Consider the following 10,761-nt stretch of genomic DNA (forward strand, 5'->3'; position numbering starts at 1 on the left):
CGCATGCTGATCCTCAGTTGTGATGATAAATTTTGAGTTTTCACCATTTTGTCCAGCTTCCAAGGAATGTTTTTTTATGGGGGGAGGGAGGAGTGAGAAGAGCCATTATCAGTCTGAAGGTTTATTATAATAAGAACAAGGCTTTCTACTTCCACAATAGAAATTAGCCTGCTATATAATCAGCCTGCTGTCAGGTAACTTACTGATCAACCCAAAGAATGGTACTATATTGGGAATTTTGTGTTAGCCTCTTTGTAGCTGACAGATTAGGGATTCAATAGTGGGTACATCCAGGTCAGCCTTGATGAATGGGAGCTTATGTTGCTGAGTCTTTGATTAACTTCTATGCCTGCCATCATGGCCACTTTGTCCATAACCCTATTGGGTAATGACAGAAATGAGTATGGAAAGAGACTGCTATTTATAGATTAAGTCATCCTAGCCTCTAAATTATCAGAATCCTTCTCTGATGAGATCATCCTTTTGTAAATAAATAATCTCAGGGAACAAAAAAGACCTCATGAATTTCACCGATGAAAAGAGATCCATGTTCTCCAGATGTCTTTGTTACCAACTTTTCCTGTCACGTCTTTTCCAAGGTCCTCATTATCCAGCCAAGCCATTAGCCACAACCCATCTGGCCATTCATTTCTCCTTCTAAATAAAGTGAACAACCATGTACATTGCACGTTCTGTCCTCTGGGATCTGGGAGGATTTTCCATCACTGTTCTTCAGAAAAATCCCAGAAAAGAGCTACAATGCTACGTCTGTCTGCATTCAGATGGTACCTGTAGCTCATGTATAACCATCTATGAATTAGGCCTGAGGCCTCTCCACTTTTGTCAGCTACATATTCATATAGAAGTCTTCATGAGCCCATAGAAACAGGCTGGAAGTAAAATGCTTTGATGTAATTTCTAAGGTTTGGTAATTTATAAAGAAAGTAAATTTGTCTCTTGCAGTGTTGAAGACTGAAAGAACAAGATTAAGTGGCTGCATCTGTTCAGCCTTCTGTTTGTATTACAACATGGCAGAGAAATGGAAAAGAAGCAGTCACATGTAGAAGAGGTTGAGCATGAGACTTGCCATATCCTTCTGGTGATAGAATGTATCTATGAAACATATTTTCTGGCTTGATGTATTTCATGATATCAAGTTCAGGTTGAGCTGAAGTTACACATAAACTATGCCCATAGTTAAGCATTCTGTTTTTATCAATGTCCACTAGTAGTAGACCAAACACTATTTCTCAAAGTAAATTAGTGCTAGGCACTGGTGGTTCATGCCTATAATCCCAGTTACTCAGGAGATCGACATCTGAGGACCAAGATTCAAAGCCAGCCTAGGAAGACAAATTCAAGACACTCTTATCTATAATCAACCAGCAAAAGGCCAGAAGTTGAGGCATGGTTCAATCCATAGAGTGCTATCCTTTAGTGGAAACATCAAGCAAGAATACAAGGCCCAGAGTTAATGCCTTAGAGTATTATCACACACAAAAAATAGTTATAGACTGCTAATAGCAAGACTTCACTCCAAAATCTTGAGTCTATGCTGTGATTCATCTATAATGACTTCTCAGAGGCTCCAGAAAGCATTAATATCTACCAACTGCCACTATGTCTAATCAGTCATATGAGTCAAGTAGCAGCACAGCTTATACAGTAGGCTGGACCTGTTGCAGAGACTTTACTTGCTCTGTGTTCCAGGCAATCTACCAAGTTTTCAGCTAACTCAGTAAATATTTCTAATACCATACTCAAATAAGAAATATGTTGTTTCCAAAATCTAATGAAGCTCACTAGATATTGTGCTGTTTTTGTTGTAACAGGAGCAAGTTGTAGCAAACTAATCCTTCATGTTATATAGGATATCTTGATATTCACCTTCTACAATTTATTTTACTTACTTATTTTTAATTTATTTTTTGTGCTGGTCCTGGGGCTTGAACTCAGACTCTGGGCTTGGTCCCTGAGCTTCTTTTGCTTAAGGCTAGCACCCTACCATTTGAGTCACAGATCACTTTCAGCTTTATCAATGGTTAATTGGAGATAAGTGTCTGACAGACTTTTCTTCCTAGACTACTTCGAACCATGATCCTCAGTTCTCAGCCTCCTGAGGGATAGCTAGGATTACAGGTGTGAGATACCAGCACCCAGCTATTTTATTTATGTATGTATGTATTTATTTATTCACTCGTTCATTATTTTATTTTTTTCTGGAACCAGGGTTTAAACTCTGGGCCTCATGCTAGCTCATCTTGCTTGCTTAGCTGGTATTCTACTTGAGCCACATCTCCAGCCCAGCCTTTTCTTAATTATCTTGGAGTCTCGAAGACTAGCTAGCTTCAACCCCAAATCCACTAGATCTCAGCCTCCTTATCAGCGAACATTATATAGTGACCCACTTTGCCCAGCTCCTCTACAAGCTAACTGAGATAGAAGGTACCTGCATTTTTTAAGTTACTTTATTGTTTTAGAGGCGGTATACATTGGGGTTACCTTTGCATATGTCAGATAATGAGTACATTTCCTTCCTTTTGCATAGTATCATCAGTTCCCTCATTCTCTCCCATTCCCTCCCTCCCATCTCCTCCCATTAGTTGCAATGATTCACTTTCAGCAATATCCAGTGCAGCAAGTGGGCTCTGCTGCTGCATGTTTTTTTCCCCATTTTCCACTGATTCTGTGCCTTCCCTCAGATGTGCATGTGTATATACCATATATGAGGTAAAGAATATAGAGTCATCAGAAAACAAAAAGAAAAATTAAGAAAGGTTCTTTGCTTTCTTATCTTTGGAGTTCATTTCAGTAGGTACATTATTTTATATGCATATGAAGAGGCACTTGGGTATTGCAACTTGCTGATTTTCTCCTGAGACTATCCATTTTGGTCTCACTGTATCTAGAATCCTGTATAATTTGCCCTAAACAGAATCAACTTAGGGACTCATCTTCCAGAAAACACATTATGAATTCAGAAAATTCATCTTATGATTCTTCTCTTCTTAGATGATTCTCTCCACCAAAAACCATTATCAGAGTTCCCCACAAATAATACAAGCAATACAGTGTGAATTTTTCATATTTTAATTTTAAGTAATTATCTCACATGATTGTCAGGGATAAAAAGTCCAAAACCTGGAGAGCAGGCCATCAGTTTGGAATCTCAGGCAAAACTGATGCTGTAATCTTGTGTTTGAAGTCTGTAGAGCAGGCCTAGTAACTTGACAATCAAGCAAGATTTCGGTGCTACAGCCTTGAAACTAAATTATCTCTTCCTGTAGGAAAACTTGATTTTTGTCCTTAATACTTGTTGATTGGATGAGGTCTGCACTATTTAATCTCCTTAAATTCAACTGATTATAAACATTAATCCTAACTACAAAATGTTTTCAGAGGAACATCTATATTAGAGTTTGCCAAAATCTGAGCACTAAGCCTACCCAAGTTGATATATACAATTAATTATTACCAGCTCGGAAATAAATTTTATAAAAGAGATAAACATTGAAGATTCTTAAAAGTAGCCCAATTGGGTAAATAAGTGATTTTAGCACTTTTGTGGCTCCAAAACAAAAATTCAGCAACAGCAAAACTTGTCTGTGAATGTCAAGATAAGAAATGCCAACGTCTTTGAAACACTCAAGCTGATAAAGGAAACATTCGATAATTATAGCCATCCAGATGATCTGAGAAGCCACCCTAGCATACCTAACAGTTCTAAAGTGGCGTGTCTCTACTGGGAGAAAAGTAATCAGAAAGGCCTCAAGGCTCACACAGCTGAGTAAAAGAGAACTGATGTGGACATTTGCAGTCAGGAAATTCTCCCTCAAGGTTGATTGGAAAAAAGATGATCTTTCACTACTTATGATGATACCTTGAGTAATGGCAGAAAAAATGGTGCAGCCAACTAAGATATCTGCCTGAGCTATGTTATTAATAAACACTGACGTAGACTTTCTTGATACAGAAGGCAAGGTCAGAATCACCATGACATACAGACTGGCAAACAATCCCAGCAGTGTGATGATGATATTTGGAGATGGTAGGATTAGATACTGGATGTATTTGAAGGTCAGGTACCTTCGGAGATCTTTCATGTGGTCTCGATTCATAAAAATACTAAGATGAGCAGGATTCCTGTAGTGAAATAGAAAAGTGATGTAAGGATATATTCAAAATGGCATCTTTAAAGTCACTTAACACTATGGTTTGGTCCACTAGATTTAATATTCTAGCAGGCTAAAATAATACCATTAATATCTTTCCCATGGTTAGATTGATTTCATGGAAGGTCAAACAGCCATATGAAATTACATCTTACGGGCTGGGAAGGTGGCTCAGTGGTAGAGCGCTTGCCTTGCATGCATGAGGCCCTGGGTTCGATTCCTCAGCACCACATAAGCAGAAAAAAAGCTGGAAGTGGCACTGTGGCTCAAGTGGTAGAGCACTAGCCTTGAGCTGAAGAGCTGAGGGACAGTGCCCAGGCCCAGAGTTCAGGCCCCACGACTGTACCCCCCCAAAAAAAATTATATCTTACTTATGTTGATAATTGATGGTAAAAACAAAAAATATTTCATCAAATTCAATATTTTACCACATAAATTGATGTTTTTTACTCATATTTGTTCTTGCTACTCTTATTATTTAGATTAAACACAGAACTTGAAGAAATTTTTCTACTTGGATACATGTATGTATCAATATCAGAAGAAAGAACTCAAGGCAGATATCTAATAAGGGAACAATAGGATTCCTATTTATTTATTTATATATACATTGCTAGTACTGGAATTTGAACTCAGGACCTCACAGTTTTGCTTGGCTTTTTCACTCAAGGCTGTCACTCTACAACTTGAGCCACCCCTCCACTTCTGGCATTTTGCTGGTCAATTAGAGATGATGACTTATAGTCTTTTCTGCCTGGGCTGGCTTTGAACTGTGATCCTCAATTCTCAGACTCTTGAGTAGCTTGAATTACAGGTGTGAGCCACCAGCACCTGAAAAGTTTCTACTTGGTTAATGCACTACTAAATGAGCTGGAAATTTTCCAGTTAAGTTTCTTTGTGTGAAATGAACAGAATGAAATAAAACCTGAAATGTCATTGTTCTCTCTTCCTCTAAGTAGAAGCAGTGGTCCAAACTAATAACCAGTTCTACTACAGCCCCAAATAATTCATATTGGTATTCTTCACATTTGAAAGTATCATACCTGGAATATTCTCTCTCTTCATCTGAATCCTCCATTATTTCCTGTACTTTAACACCATGGCACACAAGTATAGGGTACAGCTTTGTGTGAGGTAGGTATTTAAGATAAATTTGACATGCTGGGCCTCCTCAAGAGGCAAGTATAAAACATTGATAGCAGAAATTAAATTCTCTCTCTCTCCTTCCTCTTCCTCAAATTTGGAATGTTGATGTGACAATAATGAATGCTAAGCTTGATTTTGTGATTTGATATATTAAACAGAACAAATAAAAAGTTAAGTTGATATAAAACTTAGAGAAATTTGAGAGGAAATTTCTACATCAAAGAAAGCTGCATAAACATCTTATGTCTGTGATAAGTATCTGAAAATTCCAGGCAAGAAGTTTGTTTCTAATAGACAAACTGGTTAAAATAATTGTTGTTTACACAAGAATTATGACTAAACAGGAATGCTCACAGGAGTCACAATTTCAAATGTCTTCAGGGTTCAAAAAAGCAAGTTAAGTGAGTCCCTGTCTGAGGGAAACAAACAATAATCAGCTCCAGCCGAACATTGCCACCAAATGCTATTATCATGCCTTTATTTTCCAAGAGCCAGAAGTCAGACTTTTAGGTGAGATTATTCAAATATTTAACATAGGCAATCATTTCAAAATTTTGGGCTTTTTTGTTTTTATGGCACTTAAGGTTATTTTAATCCTTTACATTGTCCTATGTGGTATATGTATTATTATGCATTTTAGACATCACAAAACTGAAATCTAGATGGATTAAGTAACTTGACTAAAGTCACAACTAAGAAGTGAGGTAAGTGAATCCACATTTACCTAACATTGACATATTTGTTTTGTGTCCAGTTTCCCAAGAGTCAAGAGGAGCTTACTTTTTAATTCTTTTTGTTAATCTGGAGTCATTGTCAATGCTCAAGGAGTTAAATAAAATCAAACAGCCTTTAAAACCCATTCTCATTATTAAGGTAACGCCAGTAATTTTACTATCCCTAAGGAAATATTGATTCCCATAACACATAGGACTTTATTGACTCTGTTTCCAAATCCTATGTGAAATATCTATACTTTTCCATAAGGCCAAGCAAAATTCTAAAATGTTTTTATTTCTCTTATTATGGAAAAACCTTCCATATTTTCCATTCTTCCTTTCTACACAGATTAGCCAACCAAGCTTATATCGGAACTAAGTTGTTAAGCAGCATTATTAAGAAGCTGGGTTGTCAGGAAAACTTTCCTGCATCTGCCTTCCTCCCTCCTACACCACTCTTTTCATATACATGGAATAATTACTGGCCAGTAAAAACTCCAATACATGTAAGTATGTGCAAATCAAATAGGAGAGAGAAAAAAGTTTTCCCTTACTTTCCTCTGGTCAATCAATGATGATGACAATTAGTTTGAAATTAACATCTGTTGCTCATCAAGGAAAAATGATGTCAAAATTTTCTCAGGCTGAAATACTAGTACTTGAAAAGTTTTATGGGCATATTCACTATGGTATTGGCTATCAAAGTAAGATAAAACTCAACCAATGAAACTTGAATATAAGGAAAAACACTTGCTGATTGTTTTTATTGTTCTACTGATGATGATTTTAGATAGCCTATTGAATAAAATATTCAATAAGCCATGCAACAGTGGCTCAAACCTATAATCCTACTACTCTGAGGACTGCAGTTCAAAGCCAGCCCAGACAGGAAAGTCCATAAGACTCTTCTCTGCAATTAACCACCAGAAAACCAGAAGTGGCACTGTGGTCCAAAGTTGAAGAGCACTAGCCTTTAGTGAAAAAGCTCAGGGACAACACCGAGGCACTGAGTTTAAGCCCTACAACCACCAAAAAATAAATAAAAATTATACATATATATACATATATATTATACAATGGTAGCCCTGAAGGATATAGCCACAGTTCATTAGCTCTCTCACAGTTCATTAGTTAAGATTTGACAAAGTCAAATCTTAACTGACCTATTGTTAACACTAGCCCTGTTTTCTAAAGAAATAAGATAGTGGCTATCACCAGAAACTTCTTTACAGACACAGGAGCTATTTAGTAGGACCTATATGGCCAGAATCTGCAATATCTAATTAGGTTGAGGGGAAAGAAAAAAAATGATTCATAGACAGCAGAAATTGACAGTCGGCTAGAAATTAGCATGTCCTTCATGGAAACATTTATTAATCACTAACTAATATGTCTCCATCACGAAAGAAAAATCCACAGGGGATGTGAAGATCATTAATATGTATTCTCTTGCCAAGAGTTTTCTCAAATACCTGCCACAATGGAAACTCACTTGAATTCTATTTTTAACCTCAATTTCTTTAGGTTCCAAAGGCTAGAAACAAGAGGAAATAGTCTCGCTTAGGAGTACAATTGTGATATTGCTTTAAAAAAATCTTTATGGGGGGGCATGCAGGGGCATAAAAAACACCAGTGTTGGGCTGGGAAGGTGGCTCAGTGGTAGAGTGCTTGCCTTGCATGCATGGGATCCTGGGTTTGATTCCTCAGCAGAAAAAGCTAGAAGTGGTACTATGGCTCAAGTGGTAGAGCGCTAGCTTTCAACTGAAGAGCTGAAGGACAGAGCCCAAGGCCAGAGTTCAGGCCTCACAACCTACAAAAAAAAAACACTAGTGTTATAGTTTAATCTTAATGTGTGGTGTCAGTCATGGTGAAATGATAACTTCCAGTTAGAAGAACACAAGTTTGTTCTCTAAACAAGCCTTCATGCTTTTGTTATGTTATGCAGTAAACTCTAAGGTCTGCTCAGTTTTCCTCTAAGGACTTATTTCCACACATGGGCTATTCTTAGCAGCTTTCCTTAGTGATGGAATATCATGATGGTGAGTCATTATTTAGCTGTCATATATTGCACAAATAAACTTACAGTTTTGAAAAACAAATCTTCACAGCAGAAGTTACAGAAGAAAATGAGGTAGTGCATTCAAGACTCTCCCAGGTCATCTTAATGTCACACTGAAGCTCTCAAGGTCATTTTGAAACAAAGTTCTCTATCTTCAATGTTGTCAGTCTGGTCTTTTCAATCTCTTCTTTGCTTAGACCCTACAACTAAAACTTCACCTTGCCTGGAATCCTTCATCATGCTTTCCTTACTCCAAACCTTTACTCACACTAATCTCTCTGCCTAGGCCATTCTTCCACATTCTTCTGGCAACACTACTCATCCCATCTTTCAGTGTCCATTACAGATGATACTTACATGTAAATGAATCAAACCTTCTCAGCCACCCTCATTTTCCTGAGCCTTTATTGGCACTCACTAGTTTTGATATTATGCTTAGGATATTTGAAAGCAAAGACTATATATTCCTTATTTTTTGTATAATGCTTTCTACAACTGTATCTTATCTCCCACACCAGACATTTTCCCTTGTGTGAGATATATCAGCATTATTTACTGAAAATGAAAAGGTAGAGATTGAATATAAGATTTAAGGAAAATGGTAAAAAAAATTAATCTCAAGAGCTGACTCTCTTATTTCCTTCAATTTCTTACCTATTCACTGCCACCTATCAAGTTAGCGTATTCTATATTTATCTTTACTCTTTTCCCCATGGTGTCAAATATGTTGTTTCTCTTCCCCTCATATCCTCTGGAATTCACCTCAGCACCATCCACTCCTCTAGGCCCTTATTTTATCAGACATCCCTCCAACCAATGAGAATGCCCAACTCTCTTACAACCTACAAACTGGAAGAAGAAACTTTGTCTCCAGTGCCCCTTTCTGCTACTTCCCTTCTTCTCTCCTCTTTGAAACCATAAAGCTTGAACAGCATGTCCAACTTCACTGCCATCACTTTCTTATCTCCCATTCTCTCCTCAACCTATGCAGAGTCACTTCTTCCCCCAATATTCTAACAATACTCCTTCCAGTAAACGTAATGTATCTTTCCCACCCTTCTGTTAGTGGTCTTTGCTGCATTTGATACCCTGGATTATGCTTTACTTGTTGAAACATTATATTCCCTTATATATTATATCTCCATATATAATATATGTACTATAAATATACATATATATGCTTTATATCCTCACAGTACCACATTATCTGCTTCCTTCATTGACTCCTGGTTATCATTTGCTCCCAAAAATGGTTATCTTCTCTAGCATTCCATCACTTATCCACTTCTATTTTCTACCTATATACATTTGTACACAACAGTTTTCAGGCAGTATCTCCCTTTTTAAACTTCAAAACTGAAGATTCGTCTGTTACAGTTCTCTACTTAGAAGGTTTAAAGATAGTCCAGTCTAGATAAACGAGAAATTCACTTCTACCTTCTTCTCAAATAGTCAATTTTACTTTGTCCCTTGTAAAATTCTTCCTCTTAGCTCTTCTTTATTTCTACTGTCTTAAATTAAAACCTCATCTTTACTTCCACTGTCTTAAAGTAGAACCTCATCATTTTTTTCACCTGGATGATTATGAAAACTCAATCTGCCTTCAAGAAACCAAAGATGCTGCTAGAGTGGTTAACTAAGTGTACTATTGAGCCAAACTGTCTTGGTTCAAATACTCAATCTATCACTCATTAGCTGTGATATGTTGTAAAAGCTACTGAACTTTTCCATGCCTGCGATTCCCCACAAATGCAGAAGAAATAAGAATAACTTACCATAGGGTTGTGTGAGGATTATGTTAATACACAAAGAAATCCCTTGGGGCTATGGCTGCCATAGTAAGATCTAAATGAGCTACATGAGACAGTGTGAGCTGTCCTTATCATCAAAACGTGATCAGGTAATATGACTGCTAAAAATTCCTCATTGGTTTCCATGACCTAAAAGATGCAATCTAGACTCCTACATGTGGTGCGTTATGATGTGTCCTGTGCCCAACTTCTATTCACCCATTTCTTTAACTCCATCTACCTCAAACTTTACACTCCAATACACAAGAAATTATAGACCTCTATAGAGTTTGTCATGCTTCATTTTTTTGTTTTTTAATTTTATTTTATTGTAAAGATGTTGTACAGAGGAGTTAAAGTTACACAAGTAAGGCAATGAGTACATTTCTTGTTGAGCATTATTACCCCTCCCTTGTTGTTCTCCCACTGTCCCTTCCCTCCCCTACCTCCCTCATTTCTTCCTCTCTCCAAAGTTGTAAGGTTCATTTCCAATATACTGTCTTGTAGGTATCATTGTTGCAATGGGTCATCCTGTGTCCTTGTTTCAGAGTTTTGTTTATTCCCTTCCCCCTCCCCAAATTAGACAAATGTATATACCAGATACACAGTACCAAAATCAAGAACAGTGACAACAGGGGATATACCATAGGGGGAAGAATATACAAACAAAACAAAAAAATCACACATAGTACATTAAAATCAACAACAACAAAGAATGACCTCTTGTGTCCCATATCTTGGGGTTCATTTCACTTTCATCTGGGATTCTTTTTTTTAATTTTTATTTATTTTTATTGTGAAAATACTGTACAGAGGGGTTACAATTAGATGGGCAAGATAATGAGTACATTTCTTATCAAGCATTGTAGCCTCCTCCT

At 37.1% G+C, this 10,761-nt stretch overlaps 1 protein-coding gene across 6 annotated transcripts in view; it reads right to left on the reverse strand.

Moving 5' to 3' along the window:
* Positions 1 to 3,074: 3,074 nt before the first annotated feature.
* The window catches only part of LOC105995190 (lysophosphatidic acid receptor 6-like), a 79,495-nt gene continuing 71,808 nt past the window's right edge, over positions 3,075 to 10,761 (reverse strand). For all 6 annotated transcript variants that reach the window (XM_013028888.1, XM_013028893.1, XM_013028890.1 and 3 more), the window contains one exon: positions 3,075 to 4,143. In XM_013028888.1, the coding sequence (XP_012884342.1) occupies positions 3,465 to 4,143 (679 nt within the window). In that variant the 3' untranslated portion in view covers positions 3,075 to 3,464. The remainder of the gene's footprint in view (positions 4,144 to 10,761) is intronic.

Source organism: Dipodomys ordii, unplaced genomic scaffold (genome assembly GCF_000151885.1).
Source record: "Dipodomys ordii isolate 6190 unplaced genomic scaffold, Dord_2.0 Scaffold116, whole genome shotgun sequence".
In the NCBI taxonomy this organism is placed as follows: domain Eukaryota; kingdom Metazoa; phylum Chordata; class Mammalia; order Rodentia; family Heteromyidae; genus Dipodomys; species Dipodomys ordii.